At 39.1% G+C, this 17,464-nt stretch overlaps 1 protein-coding gene across 1 annotated transcript in view; it reads left to right on the top strand.

The window, feature by feature from the left end:
- AGBL1 (AGBL carboxypeptidase 1) overlaps window positions 1-15,083 on the top strand; it is an 832,432-nt gene extending 817,349 nt beyond the window's left edge. Inside the window, exons 23-24 of the mRNA XM_053888750.1 lie at window positions 13,678-13,724; window positions 14,597-15,083. Of these exons, the coding sequence (XP_053744725.1) occupies window positions 13,678-13,714 (37 nt within the window). The 3' untranslated portion in view covers window positions 13,715-13,724; window positions 14,597-15,083. The remainder of the gene's footprint in view (window positions 1-13,677; window positions 13,725-14,596) is intronic.
- The last annotated feature ends 2,381 nt before the right edge of the window (window positions 15,084-17,464 follow it).

Raw genomic sequence — 17,464 nt, 5'->3', positions numbered from 1 at the left:
TTTAAATAAATAAATTTAAAATTTTTAAAAAAAGAGTTATAAGAAAACTTTGGGGTGAAAAAAAAACCACCTTACTTTTTATTTTGGTCTTACATCCAGAAACCTAACTGTACTTTTTAAATTCTTTTTTTAAATAGTTTTTAAATTCTTAATTTCAGTAAATTAACTGTTGACAGCCCCAGGCTTCTTTTATGTATATATTATTAATATTCTCCCTTATGATCAGGATTTATTTGCTTACTTTTTTTCTTACTTTACTGGTAAAGACTTCCAATAGAATATTGAATAAAAGTGATAGCTATTTTTTTTTTGCTTGTTTCTGATTTAAAAGCAGTGCTTCTAAGTGTTTATTGTAAAGTCTAATGAGTTTTTGATAGATAATCTTTATTAGGATAGAGACTTTCCTTCTATAGAGTCCAAGTTTTAAGAGAGTTTTACTATTATTACAAATAGATGCTAAATTTTATCAATTTTTCCCTTCTATTGAAGAAATATCATAAGGATCTCCCCCTTTAATCTGTTAATGTGAGCAACCATTAAAAGGTTTTCTAAAATTAAATCAATGTTGAATTTGATTCTCCTCTCGGCAATCACTCATTGTCTTCATTGTGTCAGGTATTTTTGCTATGATCTGGGAGTAAGTACACAACAATGAAGAAAGAAAGAGTGATGATTAAAGCCTTCATTATTAGAAGAAAGCAAAACGAAACAAGCACACAAATATATAAGATGACATTTGGCAATAAGTGTTTTAAACACAAATGAAACAAGGTAGAGATTGGTAGGTGCTTGTCTTAAGCCCATTTAGGCTGATGTAACAAAATACCAGACCGGAAGTGGATGAAGAATAGAAAGGATATTTCTCACAGTTCTGGAATTTGGGAAGTCCAAACTCAAAGCACCAGTGTGGTCTCATTCTGGTGAAGACCCTTATCTTGGTCCGGAGTGGAGTCTTCTTTGCTGTGTCCTCAAATAGTGGACATTTAATATTTACATTTGGGGGTGGAGGGTACAAACATTCAAACCACAGCATTCCACCCTTAGCTCTCCGTTTTGAAGCAGGTGTTTATGATGTCCTGTCTGATGGAGGGCCTGGGTGGCTCAGTCCGTTGAGCGTCCAACCTCCACTCAGGTCATGATCTTGAGGTCCGTGGGTTCCAGCCCCACGTCAGGCTGACAGCTCAGATCCTGGAGCCTGCTTCAGATTCTGTGTCTCCCTCTCTCTCTGCTCCTCCCTCCCCTCACTCTGTCTCTCTCTCAAAAATAAACATTAAAAAAAATTATGAATGTCCTGTCTGATAAAAATGACATCTCAACAGAGACTAGAAGGGAGTAAGAAAATGAACTGTGTGTATATATGCAGGAAGAGCTTTCCAGGCAACGGTAATGGGCAGTGTAATGGGCAGTGTCAGGGCCCCGCAGCAGAAACACAGAGGACCGGCTGGTCATTGTGACTAGGGGAGGGAGCAGTAACAGTATGAGTGGTAGTGGATAAAGTCAAAGAAGCAGCAGAATGTCAAATTATGTAGGTTCTGAATAATCAGATGCTTCCTCATAAGGTCTTCACCATGGTCAGAACTAGGCTGTTTTCCTGAAGTAGAGAAAACACTGGAGACTTGGAGTGTGACTTAATCTTTAATACAGTACTCTACTTCCTTTGTGCAAGATGGGGAAAATGTAAGAGGTCAGAAGTAGAAGCAAGCAGGAAGTTAAGAAGTTGATGCAAGACTACAGATGACAGAGGAAGGTTACTTGGGTAAGGAAAAAAGGTGTGGATTCTGTGCATATACTGAATGTCCCTAAAAATAGCCAATACTTTTATAACACTAGTATTTTCCAGGTACTCTGCTAAGGGCTATGTAAATACATACACATTTCATTCACTCCTAACAATTTCAGAGGGTAACTGCTATCATTGCTTTAATTTCTGATTTAAAAGCAATTAAGAAATTGAGGTACAGGGAGGTGAAATACCTGTTTGTGTTTTATTTATTTTATTTTTTAATGTTTTATTTATTTTTGAGAGAGAGAGAGAGACAGAAAAAGACAGAGCGTGAGCTGGGGAGAAGCAGAGAGAAAGGGAGACACAGAATCCTAAGCAGGCTCCAGGCCCCCAGCTGGCAGCACAGAGTCCAACACGGGGCTCAAATTCATGAACTCATGAACTGTGAGATCATGACCTGGGCTGAAGTCAGATGTTTAACAGACTGAGCCACTCAGGCGTCCCCCTCACCCCCACCTGTTCATGTTTTAAAAGGGTCAGGGGATAGACTGGTGGCCCAGAAACAACAAACAAGGTCTACCTCTAAAGATAGCACTAGGGAAGTGTCCCAGGCCACAAGCTGACATACAAGAACTCAATGGGGGGAGGTTTACCCGTTGCCTGAGGCCCCAGTGGGGAGGGCCAAAGAAGCTTTAATTGTTATTAAAGATGTGTTGCTTAGGATAGAAATTTCCACTCTTGGAAAGAATACAAGAAGATCCCCTTATTGAAGCTAATGGAAGAGGAGTAGAATTATAACATGTATTCTATTGTTACTGTTAATCAATATTTTAAAAGGGATACCTAGTTTTCCTGAGTCTGAGAGTCACGGTGAGCTTTTCTGTAATAGACAGAAGGTAGACAAAGAAGTAGAGAAGCTGAGATTCTTGCTGTATCCTCCTGCTCTGTTTACACAGAATGATTATTATTTAAAATGAAAGCTGAATCTGAATGTTCTTGGCTGAATGATAGAAAACCCCTTTCCTCCTCTTCTTCCTCTTCCTCCACCTCCTTCTTCTTCAAATGAAGCTCTGTGCATTGCTAGTGTGATGGCACCAAAGACCACGTTTTATTTCTTGCAGAAAACTGTCAATCACAGGCTCCTGAAATTCCCTCAGCGTCCTACCTGCTTACGCACACTTGGTCATTTCTATTATTTCCCCAAGAGTGAAGTCCTCCAGATCCCTTAGGTATTTTTTGTTCATCTCAGATTTATCTTTAGTTTTTTTTTTTTTTTAAATGATTTTCCAAATGCTTAGGGAACTTGAGTTTAAGAGAGAATAAAATAGCAGTAAATACAGAAGAAAATATTTTAGGTATATGAAATGTACATGTGTATAAAAATATTCTATGTGTATACACAAACATATATATATACTTATTTGTAGATAGGTATGCATATAATATGTACATGCGTTATATGTAAATATACCAAATATGTGCATACATATGTACACACATATGTATACATTTATATTATATACTTATATGATGTAGATTTATAACACATATAGTTATATGCAATATTACATGTTTTAAGTGATTATATGTTATCTAGCATATGATGCAATATATACATTGTATATAAAGGTTGAGAATTTTTCAAAATCCTAAGCAGCATATATTAGGTAGCCACATCTCTGAATTTGGGTGTGTACTTACAATTTGTAAGACTTGGGGAGATCTGGTGAGTGGGCTGAAAAATCAAGTCTAAATGGTCTGCAAGGACTAGATCAGAATGTGGAACAGACAAACCCAGACATTTGTGCTCCAGCTGAACATAGCTCAAATTTTTATGGAAATAGGTTATGAATAGAGAACTATATTAGGAAACTTGGGGGCAAATAGTATTATAATAAATGGCCTCTGATTTGTAGTTTACAGTAAGATTAGCAAGGTAAAATGCACACATATAATGAAAGACAAAGGCAATGTAAGAGCATATTCCATAAGAATGACCTAGTCAAAAAGACATAATTTCAGAGGAAGGAAAAATAACTTTTCACTGAGAGACCAGAGACCAGAGAGGACTTTGGAAAGAAACTAAGATTTGAATTTGATGGTGAATACTGCATATGCTCTATATAGACAGAGGGATGAGGACACAAGCCTGTTTAGATCTGCATCAATTCTCTGCCTTGAACTCCCAACTTTGTCTACTTATGGTTTCTCCTTGAGTTCTGGTCAGTATCAATCTTTCATTAATCATCAAAGACATCCAGAATCCCAGTCTCAGCCTTACCTGGCTCGGCACTCTTGGAATTAAATCTTTTTTTTTTTTTTAATGTTTATTTGTTTTTGAGAGAGAGAAAGACAGAGCACAAGCTGGGGAGGGGCAGAGAGAGAGAGAGGGAAGCACAGAATCTGAAGCAGGCTCCAGGTTTCGAGCTGTCAGCACAGAGCCTGATGTGAGGCTTGAACTCACAAACCGTGAGATCATGACCTGAGCCAAAGTTGGACGCTTAACCAACTGAGCCACCCAGGTTCCCCAGAATTAAATCTTAACTGAAAAGATCCTACTAGCTGGGTGTAGGCCACGACTGTCATCTTTGTTTTCTCCTGCATCTTCTCTCTACCAGGGACCTGGTAGATACTCAGCAAATGTTTGGTTAATGCAAAAATGGATTCCCATTCAACCTGAAATCTTCTGCCTTTCACTCTCATCCTGCAGCAAATCACAGTTTAGCTTACTGTGCTGAACACAGGACTGGATGTGTTGTTAGATTTATGTCCCAATGACCAGAATCCACAGCAACTATCACCCTTTACTAAAGTCCAGTCTACTGGGCAGGTGTTGACACTGCACTTGGCTTGTCACTTCCTTCATCCAGGGTGTACTGCCACGAACGGCCAGATCGCCACGGGGACAGGGCTGCTGCCTGCCTGTGTTTGAATATTCCTTGCCAACCAGGCTTGCCTCCTTTTGTGCTCTATGCAGTGATTTTCACCATCATCTCTAGTTCCAAGCCTTTCCAATATCAACAACAGCTTGAACCATGTCTAAACTGCTAAATACTGTACAATGGCCGTCTGACACATTTCAGGACAACTTCTGTTCCTGGCTTTTTTTTTTTTTTTTTTTTTTTTTTTTTCAAATCGGTTATTATCAAGTCATGGTTTCCTTCCAGGTGATCATTTCAAATGGAAGGATTGGCTTGAGACATGCAAAGAGGCGTGAACATTCTGAACGTGTTCCCAGCACAGCGAGTGGGTGGAACAATTTAAATAGAGAAGTTGTCCTCACCCCAGTAAGGATAAACACCCTTTTTAATGGCGAACATTTATAAATTTTTTTATTATCCTGAGATAAAAAGCAAAAGCGATGTAACAGTCTGCACAGGTAGCTTCAAAATATCAACACTGTGCCCTAACTGTAATACAAAGGAGAAGTTGAATAAATCGGCGTTAATTAGAAATGTGGATGATCATAGTTCACTGGATACAAACGTTCCTAAGTAGCCACGTTGGTATTTTCTCTCCTCTGAGTCACAATTTATTCCAAGACATTTTGTATAGCAACTCCTGTTTTCCTTTTAGATCTATATTCCGAATCCTTATTGAGCATCAACCACACCCCAGGCTATAACACTGCTATTAAACTCCTCCACATGGCAGATGAGGAAGATGAACAGGTTAAACCAAATTTTCCCAAGCCTTGTTGTTGGGAGGCAAGGGAACAAAGTTTCAGAAGCAAACCTGCCGGTTCTTCCACAGCCAACAGGAGAAGCCCCTGCATTGGTTGGATGTGGTCGCTTGAAGGCAGCCATGAGGGCAGTTTCTAAGGACAGAGCTGGTATACTATTTCTTTTTAATTTGGCTGCTTGTTACATGGGCATGCTCAATTTGTTCAGGGAGCTTTACAGTTATGATTGTGCTACGTACACTTTTCTCTACATATGGTATTCATCAATGAAAATTTGGAGGAAACACACACACGCACACACACACACACACACACACACACACACGTTAGGATCTGAATCCAAACAATTGCTTATGCCTGCAGCCAGACTCTGAAAGAATCTCCACTCCAAATATCATATCCTCTTCTTTGTATGCTTTCTTTTTAAACCATTTTATTAGCACTGGTCTGCCTTTGAGAGGTGACTTTTTAGACCCTCCTTTACTGGGCAACGTTAAGAAAAATCAGATTCCTCTGGGGAAGTGGGTGTGAGAAGAAAATTTTGAGATACTGATCCTAACATGAGATCTACATGAACTCAAAGGTTCTATGGGTTCCAGGGGTGCTTGGGTGGCTCAGTCGTTTAAACACCCTACTTTAGTTTAGGTCCTGATCTCACGGTTCGTGAGTTCGAGCCTCGTGTCAGGCTCTGTGCTGACAGCTCAGAGCCTGGAGCCTGCTTCAGATTCTGTGTCTCCCTCTTTCTCTGCTCCTCCCCTAATCACACTCTGTCTCTCTGTCTCTCTCTCTCAAAGAGAGAGAGTTTAGTTTAGTTCTGAAACTAAAGATGGGGCCTGTGGAGACCTCCAATAGAGGAAGTTTGCTGCATCAAAGCAGTCAGATGGGAATTTTGTGTGAGAAGCTGAAACTTGTTCTCTACATGAAAAATAGTGGATTAGATTGCTTTCTGGTGACCTAGCTTTAGAACTAAGATGGTATTTAGGAATTTGGGGCACCAAATTTCACTTGAACAATATTGAAAATCCTAAACAATGAAGGAGGTAGTAAATACGCATTTAATTTAATTCAATTAAAAATAGAAAAGAGAGATAAAAGAACGAGATGCCATCTGCCATACGGTTCTACCTCAAGCCATGGAAAGAGTTAAGTCTGAAACGGTCGGTAGTTGTTGAGGTCATACTCATGACTTTAAAGACTTTCCAGCCCCTGAGGAAGTGAAACATGTATTTCTAGGCAATGGATCAGTGTGTATCTTCACCAGAGAATAATTTGAAGAATTGGGGGGCCTCCAATTCTTGATCTCAGTTCAGGTCTTGATCTGAGTCGTGAGTTCAAGCCCCATGCTGGGTGTGGAGCCTACTTAAAAAAAAATTAGAAAAGAATAATTTAAAGAATTAAATGAGCAAAAAGAAAAGTGATTAGAGAAGATATGCTAACAAAGTTATATTCAAATAGCATGTGCACTCTGTTATATTTTATGTCATCAAAACATTTTCCAAGAATCCATCTAAATATTCCAATCAGTCACCTTGCAAGCTGACGTTACAACATAATGTCCATGCCATACTGAACTTTGTTTTCTTTCTTTGCCTCAGTAATGCTCAGAAACAACTGATGTTGTCAGGTGAAATGAAAATTTGTTACCAGATGAAAAGGAAAGTAGGATACAATAAACTTTTTTTTTTTAATGTTTATTTTTAAGAGCAAAAGAAACAGCATGAGTGGGGAAGGGGCAGAGAGAGAGGGACACAGAATCCGAAGCAGGCTCCAGGCTCCGAGCTGTCAGCACAGAGCCTGACGCGAGGCTCGAACACATGAACCATGAGATCATGACCTGAGCCAAAGTCAGGTGCTTAACCAGCTAAGCCACCCCAGGCTCCCCTAAACTTTCTTTTTTAAACCAGTGTTTACCGGGGCGCCTGGGTGGCTTAGTCGGTTAAGCGTCAGACTTCGGCTCAGGTCATGATCTCGCGGTTTGTGAGTCCAAGCCCCGTGTCAGGCTCTGTGCTGACAGCTCAGAGCCTGGAGCCTGTTTCAGATTCTGTGTCTCCCTCTCTCTCTCTCTCTGACCCCCCCCCCCCCCCCCGTTCATGGCTCTGTCTCTCTCTGTCTCAAAAATAAATAAACGTTAAAATAAAAAAAAATTAAAAAAAAACAAACCCGTGTTTACCTAGCACAAAGTTAATATTTTGGTGGAAAGGTAGCTTTATGTTTGTTGTTAGGATGAAGACTTTGTTACATATTTTCTTTAGTCCATACCATAATCCCCGTATTATGTTTTGCTTTAAAGATGAAGACACTGAGGCCTACAGAGGATAATGTGCCCACTCATGTCAATGAGACCACAATTCATAGCCAAACAGATCCAACATTGCCCCTGTGAAGCTCCTGAAGCAGAAGGCTTGTAGGAGACATAGACCGTGTTTAAAACAAAAGCAAGGATTCCCCAGGGGGGCTCAGTCGGTTCAGCATCCCGCGCTTGACTTTGGCGCAAGTCATGGTCTCATAATTTGTGAGTTGGAGCCCCCCCCCCACAGGGCTCCATGCTGACAGCACAGAACCTGCTTGGGATTCTCTGTCTCCCTCTCTCTTTGCCCCTCCTCGCTCACATTCTCTCTCTCTTTCTTTCAAAAATAAATAAATGTTAAAAAATTATATATATATATATATATATATATATATATATATATATATATATATAAACAAAAATAAAATTTCAGAACATTCTCCATAGGATTTCCACAAGGAAAGAACAGAGAGGAAAAGTATGTGAAGACGTAATAGAAGAAATTTCCCTGACCTGAAAGACTGCGCGTTGCCAGGAATGTTTCCGACTATGTGAATAGTACCTTGCTACATTAAGCTTTCCTTTTTCAATGTTAACAGTTCCCCCCCCCCCGCCCGCCCCGCCTTGTGTTCGAATTTTCTGTGTTTGGTTCAATGCTTTCTCTCACAGAGGTGGATTGCCTCGCATATTTGAGAATTCTCAGTCATCTTTACATATTTGTGAACGAGAATCTGCCTTGTTCAGTCTCGGTAGCAGGACATTTTCTCAAGCCCCCAGGTTCTGTTTGTATGACACCACTGCTTGTCATCTTGAGATTATTCTGAACTCTGATGGAAAAAAAAAAATCACTTTTTAAAGATTCTCTCCTTCACCTGCATGTGTTAGCAATTTTCTCAGCTCCCAGGTATTTTATCGTCTCTTCTGGTCTTTCCATCAGCTTTCCATCTCTTACAAATGCTACAAGGGCCACATAGGCTGACGGCACCCCTCCCATCTTTCCAGCCCTGCTAATGATTATGTATTTATTCATTTGTTAACATACCTAATTTGTTAATAAAACATACACATACGTAAACCTTCATATAAGCATATAACTCGATTAATTTTTAATTTTTTAAAAATGCTCTATTCAGTTTTTGAGAGAGAGACAGAGACAGAGTGTGAGCATGGGAGGGGAAGAGAGAGGGGGAGACACAGAATCCAAAGCAGGTTCCAGGCTCTGAGATGTCAGCCCAGAGCCCAAGGCGGGGCTCGAACTCATGAACCGCTACATCATGACCTGAGCCCAAGTTGGACGTTTAACCGATTGAGCCATCCAGGGGTCCCAACTTGATTAATTTGTAGAAAGAGTGCACTTGTATAACCAGCTCACAAGTTAAGAAAAAGATACTTAACAGATACCTCAGAAACCTTCCTTCTGTGCGTGTATCATGACTAGCTCTCGCCTCGCCCATGGCATCCGCTTCCTGACACCATATTAGTTTTGTCTGTTTGAATGCTTTATTCAAGCAGGTTCCTATATTATATATTTTGTGTCTTCAAGGAACTTCAGCCTCATATTTGGAGATTTCCCCATACTGTTACATGTATTTACTTCATTTGTTCTCATAGTTGCACATGTTATCAACATGAAATTATTACCCCTTTGCCTATACTTTCTACTGTTGCTGGGCATTTAGATAGTGTTCAGTTTGGGATTATATGAATAAGGCCGATATGAACTTAGTATTATACGTCTTTCTCTGAACATATGTATGAGTTTCTTTTAGGAGTATACCTAGGAGTCAAATTGCTGGTTTTCATTTCTTTTATTAAACATGTGCTGTCACTTCAATAGGTTTTAAAGTAGAGGAAAAATAAGTACATTGGATTAATCTGCCATCTTTTACTTGAAAGCCTAATGCATGGTTTTGACTGATAAAATCATTTAAAATCCAATACTAATGACACTGCTGACACTTTTTGACTTTCACATAAACCAGAATGAGGAAACTTTGAGTTCAGCACTATTAAAAATAAAACACACCCAAACTTGTAAACACTGAATATTTCTTTTTATTCTCTCTTAATGCTTCAGTGTATATTTAGCTTCCAGAATTATTTAAGAAAGGCATGTACAGAAAATCCATTATTAAACTTGTTTTTCGAAAATCCTGATCTTACCCTCTCTATAGAGCTGCAGTTGAAAACAAAAATATAAAGAAACAAAAAAAGAATTCCATGGCTGATTTTTTTCTTGCTTGCTGTTTTGATTTGTATTTGTTCAATTATGCATCTCTGAATGAACCTAGCCCCTCTTCCTCTAACCTTCTTCTGAACTTAAATGATTTGTATGTGGTGTAATCATATTTCCTGGTCCCATGGCACTCCAGAGTCTAACTGTGTATGCCTCCCTCTCATTTCCATACAGAGAACCAAATGCTTGGCCAACTTCCCTAATTAGAGTCGCTGGGTCCCTGTGGCCTCCTGGCAATGCCCTCTCTTCCCAGCATTCTTTCAGTTTTGCCGGTTTTTTTCCATCTCTCCCTGCAGTATCCTCTCCTTCATTTTCCCCTGCCTCTAAGGAGCTGGCTTCAACATTTGTTTATATATCAAAATAATTGAGGGCTAAATTAATTTTCAGCTTTAATTTATCAAGCTCCTTTTCAATTGTGGTATTTCTTCTCCCCCTTCAGACTCTGGACTTTGGCAATTAGCAAAGGTTTTGAAAACAGCAAGTGCACAATAGGTGTTGATTGATCGGTTGATAGACTGTGTCCTCCAGGCTTGGAGTCTCTGATTTTATGATTGATTGACTTGCTGGATTTTCTTCTTCACGGGTTCCCCATGCCGGATCATTAAATCACACAGAAAGCCATTGAGCGTGTTTGGAAAGTCCATTCTTTTAATATCTCTGCTTCTTTTGTAAAAGAGGCTTAATGGAAGAATGAATATAAACTCCTTCACTATGAGTTTTGTAAATGACAGGAAACATATTTCATATCTTTTTATATACTAAATACGCGATATACTGGCGAAGCCATAGCAGAAGCTAAAGTTTAGGGGAAATATGATTGTGAAGTATGTTGGACAGCTTCAAGATGGTGCTTAATGGTCTCCACTTCCTGATATGTATGCTGTGTTTGATCCCCCCCCCCCCACCTAAGCATAAGCCAGCCTAGTGACTTGATTTCAAATAATAGAAAATAGCAAAGATGGTGGGATCTCACCTTAGTGAATGGTTATAAGAGATTGTAAGTTCCATATTGCTAGCAGAGTCTCTTTATTGACTGTCCCCCATGCTACCTTTAATAAAGCAAACTGCCATCTTGAAGAGGCAAGGAATTAAGGGCTGCCTCTGTCTAACAGTCATCCAGGAACTGAGGCCATTAGTCCAACAGCCCTTGAAGAATGAATTCTGCCAACAACCACATCACCCTAGAAATGAATTCTTTCCCCGTTGTGCCTTTAGATAAGATTCCAGACCAGACCAATACCTTAATTATAGCCTTTTGGAAACTCTGAAATAGAAGACTCAAATCAGTCATGCCCAGACTCTGATCCACAGCAAGTATGAGATAATAAGTGTGCATTGCTTTAAGCCACTAAATTTATTATAATCCATTATATAGCAATAGATAATGAATACAGAATGGTCATGTTTGTGGAGTGTCATCTCTGTACTGGACCTTGGAAGAGAGCTGCCTGATGCACAGAACCTCCTTTTGCCTTAACAACCATTCTGCAAGGTATGGCTTTGGTTGGCATATAGGCATGACTCTACATTGCAAAGACATAGAAAAAGCAGAAGTTGAGAGAAATTAGCCCAGCCTGCCCACTACCACACAGAGCCAAGATTCCAAAACCTGAACTAGATCCTATGAAAATGGGAATAGGAAAAAAGGAAAGAGAGACCTCTGTGAGTCCTGGTTCCATGTGTCAGGAATAAGATAGGGGATTGAGCTTTAGGTAACACAGGTGAAACTGGCCTCCAAAATACAAGAGAAGATGAAATAATGTTAACAGGGTCTAAGTTGTGATATACAGAAATAATACTCTAGGGGAGGTAGAAAATCAGTTTGAACTCTCTAGTGTTGCCTAAGAATCAGTTGGCTAATGAAGTTATAGAAAGAATTCCAAAAAGAGCCACAGAGATGGTGTCCAATTTTGTTTTCAAAATCTGTTGCAAGAAATTTCTTTTCCTACTCATTTTTTCCAGGAAGGCAATGTTTTACATTGCTGAGAGGTTCTTAGGCTAGCTAGAAATATAGGTAACAATAATGCAGCTGAAATGCTATACATTTGTAATGAAACTAACAGAATGCCAGACACTAGAAATGATACATATTAGACAACAACAACGAAATAAACCCCCATAAGAGAAAAATAAATTGCTTAACTAAATTATTTCCTCAAGAAAGTCAGCTGTAACGGAAAATTTGTGAGGATGCTGGGCTTTCATAAGAGTTTTAAAAATTGCTACCACTAACCATATATTGTTACTTCTAATTTCTTTACAAAACAACAGACTTTTTCTTGATACAAATATATTGCTAGTACTATTCTCATTCACAACAGGCATGAATAGGGATACACAGAGTGAGGTGTTTTGTTTAGAGATAACTAGATAAGAAGTTGGAAGAAGGAGTGCAAACGAGAAAGGGATTAAGAAAATAACTGGGTACAAAATAAAACAACAAAATGAAATGTTTGCTGGTAAAAGAATCGGCTGAGTTAGATGTATTAGTAAATCCATCTCGGGAACAAATTGGAAAGCTAACTCCATAAATTACCTTCTGTAAATGGCTCGTCAATTCCTGGGCCTCAGATTTCTCATCTTAAAACTTAGATTATAATGTTTGCTTCTTCATTAAATGGCCTAAGGTAGATGGCCATTTCTTGTAGCGTGGTACACTCGGAATGATGTCTGTTCAATCTGAAACTTGAGTCTGTGTTACCTTCATAAAGGGGAATAATGGAAGTCATAAAGAAAAAAACATTTGGATCATCATCTTCCCATGATAGATTTCTTTGGTGAGGGTGGAAGAAAATGGAAAAGAACAGATCAAACAGAGGCAAAGCCTAGAAAACGTGGCCGAGCCCAGCGAGGTGTCTAGCAAACACATTTCCTCTTCCTCTCGAGGCAAACTATGTGACTCCCTTACAGGTGAGAGAGACCATGTGAGCAGTTCTTGCCAAGGGAGAGTGAGTGAAAGTGATTTGTTTACAGTTAAATAATAAAAGTTGTACCTAAGTGTGTCTTCCCCATGTGTCTCCTCTCTCCCATCTGCCAGCTGGGTTATAACTGGGAAACGCTGAGCTGTGTTTTGAAGAAGGGCTACCAGATAAGAGCAGCCTGAGTCCCTGAATGGTTGGCCTAGAGCATGGGCTGAGTCCCATATTGACTCCTTTGGACCGAATATGAATGAAAAAGAAAGCCTTAGTGTGTTGATCCATTCAGAATGTGGAATTGTAAAGGCAACTCCTATTATTTACAAATAGAGCATAAATGGGAGAAAAACAGGGGCACTGTGTAGCCAACGGCTGAATTTATGTTTGTTTGGGAAGTAAAAGTCTAGGTTCCGAGAACACATAAAAACTCATTGATAATTTTTTTTTTTGTGTGTCATAGAAATATTCCCCTTGGATTCCTGTCAGTGGTCAATCTCTCCTGTCCATTGAAAATCATTGTATTTACAGCATAATTCTGCATGTGTGGCCATTAGATACGAACGGGATACCAGCATACTGCCCAGACTGATTGCTGCAAAATGGATTCCCAAAGCAGGTGAGGAACCTCTCGACCGGAGATGAGTTTATTTGGAAGCTAGCAAAGTGCAAGAGTGTGTTTTTTGAGTTATTTGCTTAGGAGCTCAGAATTTAAACTTGCAACATTGGCTCAGCCACTCGTTTAAGGTAATAAAAGTTGCTTCCGTTGGAGATATAATATTCAGAATACCCATTGTGTATATTTTTCCAATTAATTGGACTTTAATTACTTTGCAGAAAATCTATAAAAGAGTCATCAAAGTTTTCAAGATGAGAACAAGCCGGTACATATTCCATTTACCTTCCTAGAGCTATCTCACTGTGAAACTTAAAAAAAAACAATAGCCAATTTAATTTTCTTCTGTTGAGGTTTATAAAAGACCCAATAGAGGCTACTATCTCTAATTTTTAACAGAGATAGGTCTATTTAGAAATATAAATGCTGAGAAGGAAAACAGGCTCAGAAATACTGTTTTAAATCAAGGTGACCCTTTATATTAATTTCTTACAGTGCCTTTGAGTATATGTATGTGTACACAAATGTATATATATGTGAATATATATATGTGTGTGTGCAAATATTTTGCGTACACACACACACACACACACACACACGACTACATCAGTATTCAGCCCAAGCAAAGTAAAAGATTCCAATAAGGATATAGTAACATCAAACTAATTTCTTGATTTTTCTATTTCCATATCAATTATTTTTTTGAGTACTTTCTTCCTTTTGAAGGGGGCAACTAAAATGATTATACAGGTAAAATATGTTGAATTAAATGCATTTAATCTCTCTCTCTATATATATATATGTGTGTATCTATATATATATATATATACACACACACATACATACATACATACATACAGTGGGGTGGAGGGTAGAGATACACCATTGAATTAGACATGATGGTTTGTCTTGAAGGAAATTATTTGCCGTCAGCTGGTAAGAAGGACTTGGGTACCAGTGATGAACAAAGGAAGGATGAGAGATTTGGAAGAGAGGGAAACAGTGCTGAATGTGCTGGGGCTGTATTCTGCCATTTCCTCTGTACAATATTGGTGTTAAAATGGGGAGGAGCCATTTTTAAATCCCATCCTAAACATGTCCAGTGTGGTCAATGACAAATATTATTTTTGGCATTTGCAGCAGCGGAGCAGACCAGATGGGGAGCTGGAAGCGAAATAAAAAGTGAAACCTGAAATTAAAAACACGTCAAAATCCATCAGTTTGGTATGGCTGAAATATATTCTTACCTAGTGGGAACTGATTGCCCTTGAGGGTGTCTCAAATCTCTTTCCAGCCCTGCACTTTGATGCTTTAAGATCCTGAGCTGGGAGATAATTGGCTGAATATTTTGCCTTTGATTTGGAATTTCTAACCCTCCACCCAGTCCTGTATGCTGTTGCTACAATGTTTATTTTCTGACCCGGGCCACTTGCACCTACTTCATGATACTGTTGGGTACTTTCCTGTAGCCTGAATTAGTTTAATGGTCCTGACAATGAATTTCCAAGTAATTGCAATGGCTTCACTCCATGATATGTCTCTCAGGGCACTCTTGGAAATTAAATGTTACTTCTCAACAGTTATTTGCTTACTTCATCCCCATTTTATTAAATAATCATAAAAACCCTTTTGAATTTAAACATGCGTGCTCTATTATCTGAAAGGTTTGGCAAGATAAAGAGGCTGGGTGAAACTAAGCTGACACTATGCTCTCTTTGCTCTCTCACTGGATGTTCCATTGGTATTGTGTTCATCTTGGTCTTAGGCTTTATGGAGCTTACTTACTGCTCTGTGCCCACTGGGGTCCTGCTTTCTTTACAACAACGGTAGCAGAAATGCCTGCTGTTTAGAAGTGGCTTGAGCCTTTCAACAACACTGAAAATACTTCAACCTAGTTTACAGCAAAGGAAGAAGTTGAATATTCTTTTGTATTGGAGGAGTTTTCCACAGGATTTCCAAGGATTTATTCTGATTGAAAAAAATAGGCAGTGTCCTAAGACACCTGCAGGTGATCTTGTAACAATGATTACACACCTTTTCTGAGTCCAGATGATGAGAAGGATTTGCCCCTCCTGTTGGAGTCCTTTCCTTCTAGAGGAGCTGTGGAGGTTGTCCACCTGTACAATTGGAGTGGAGGAAGTTGCCTTCATTTGAAGAATTTCACTCAATGAGACATTAAGTGACTTGTCCAAATTCAACAAAATAGACTTCTGCCAAATCCCCATTTCAAATATTCCAGAGCAGTATGGTGTCGGAGAGAGGTGTTCAGCTTTGGACAGAGACACTTGATCTGAGTTCTGGGACCATCCCTTTTCGTCTGAATGACTGTCCACATCATAACAGCATCTGAGCTTCAGGTCTTAGAGAAAGAACAGTCTATCTTTCAGGGGTTGTTGTTGGTCCTATAAAATGGCTTTAATCTACCCCAAAATATCATAGATACTAAGAAATAATAAATACTATAATTCTTAGTTCTCTCATGATTATTTCTAACAGGCTGGTTGGTTTAAGACAGGCACTTGTGATATGAGTCATGATAGAGCCCAGAAATTATTCTTAGAAAACTTAAAGTTTTATTCCTTGTATGTGAAATTTACCTGACCACTTGACATGGTAGGTTCTTGTTCATCAAAAGCACACTATACAGATCTGATGATTTCATGAAGGAAGGCTACGTGTATTAGCTAATGGAAAAAGAGAATTTCCATTTTCATCCCCATACCCCCCTGTATGGCTCTATTGTGTGATCTTAGGCAAACAAGTACATTTTCCCATCTCTTTGGGGAGGAAGAGCAGAGGGCTCTATCTGCAATATCAAGGCTATATCTGTGTAAATTATTTCCAAGAGACGAGTGAGATTGACTGCAATAATGTCCCTCAAGTACTTGGCATTCCTTGGAAGAAAACATGATGTAATTGGACTTTAATAACTTGGATGAAAGTGTATCCTAGGGCCATAAAATGTTTCTCGACAACATTAGATCTAGGCGAGTTATTATGATTACCTCCTAAGAAGTGTTCGGATTAACGGATATGTGATTATAAAGTCCATTACAAAGGCAGAATCAGAAGAAGGGAGAGGTACAGAAAAGGACCCTGATATTTCAATGCTTCACACTCCTGGACATTTTAGGCAGAGAAGTTATTTTATCACTTGTATTGCCAGGCTCAGTAGGGGAATAGCTGAACGAGGAGGCCTGTCTCGAATACCATTTCCACCTTCCTACTTCCTTTGTATCACAGGCTGCTTAAAGGAACTTCCTTCAATCACAGTGTGTAAGAGCAATGCCAGGAGAGTGAAAACACTTGGGTCTACCATTTCTGCCTCCAGCAAGTATGTGATTCATACAAACATCCATTCAGCAAGGTCTGACTGAGTACCTTCTGTGCGAGGTGTTACGCATACACAAACATAAATACAACATGATTCTTGACCTCAGTTAAAAATGCTCTAGTGGAGAAGACCAGATGTTGTGTGCAAATACACCTCTTTACAGATTCCTAAAGCACTATGGCTGATTTCCCACTGCTGATTATTCCTAGTCAGTTATGCTAATCTCACCCCCACCACCTCATTATTATTGATGGATTCAGGGATGAATGTGGGTCTAAGCCACTTTGGGGTATTGAAACACTAGAAGTGACTTTCTAGAGATTTTTGGTAGGAAAAAAAATTCCCCAGCATTTGGTTTGTCTTAAAAGACCATTCCATACCCATAAGTGAAACTAGCTTAAAGACGTTAAAGCTGTTGATAGCAGAAAAAAGAGAGAGAGAGAGAGAAACTGCTTTGGATAACATAATTAAGCAACTAGTTGAATCTTCCTCTGCATTTGGACTTCATCTTATATGAGCTAATAAATAACTTTATTGCTTAACCCAGTCTAAACTAAATGTGTGCTTACTTGCAGCCAAAAGCATGTTAGCTGAACACTGGTTTAATTTTTAAAAAAAAATTTTTCACATTTATTTATTCTTGAGAGACGGAGAGAGACAGAGCATAAGCAGGG

Source organism: Panthera pardus, unplaced genomic scaffold (assembly GCF_024362965.1).
Source record: "Panthera pardus isolate Hobbes unplaced genomic scaffold, ASM2436296v1 HiC_scaffold_24, whole genome shotgun sequence".
Taxonomy (NCBI): domain Eukaryota; kingdom Metazoa; phylum Chordata; class Mammalia; order Carnivora; family Felidae; genus Panthera; species Panthera pardus.
Note: the sequence above shows the minus strand (reverse complement) of the source record. Positions and strands in the feature narration are given on the sequence as shown.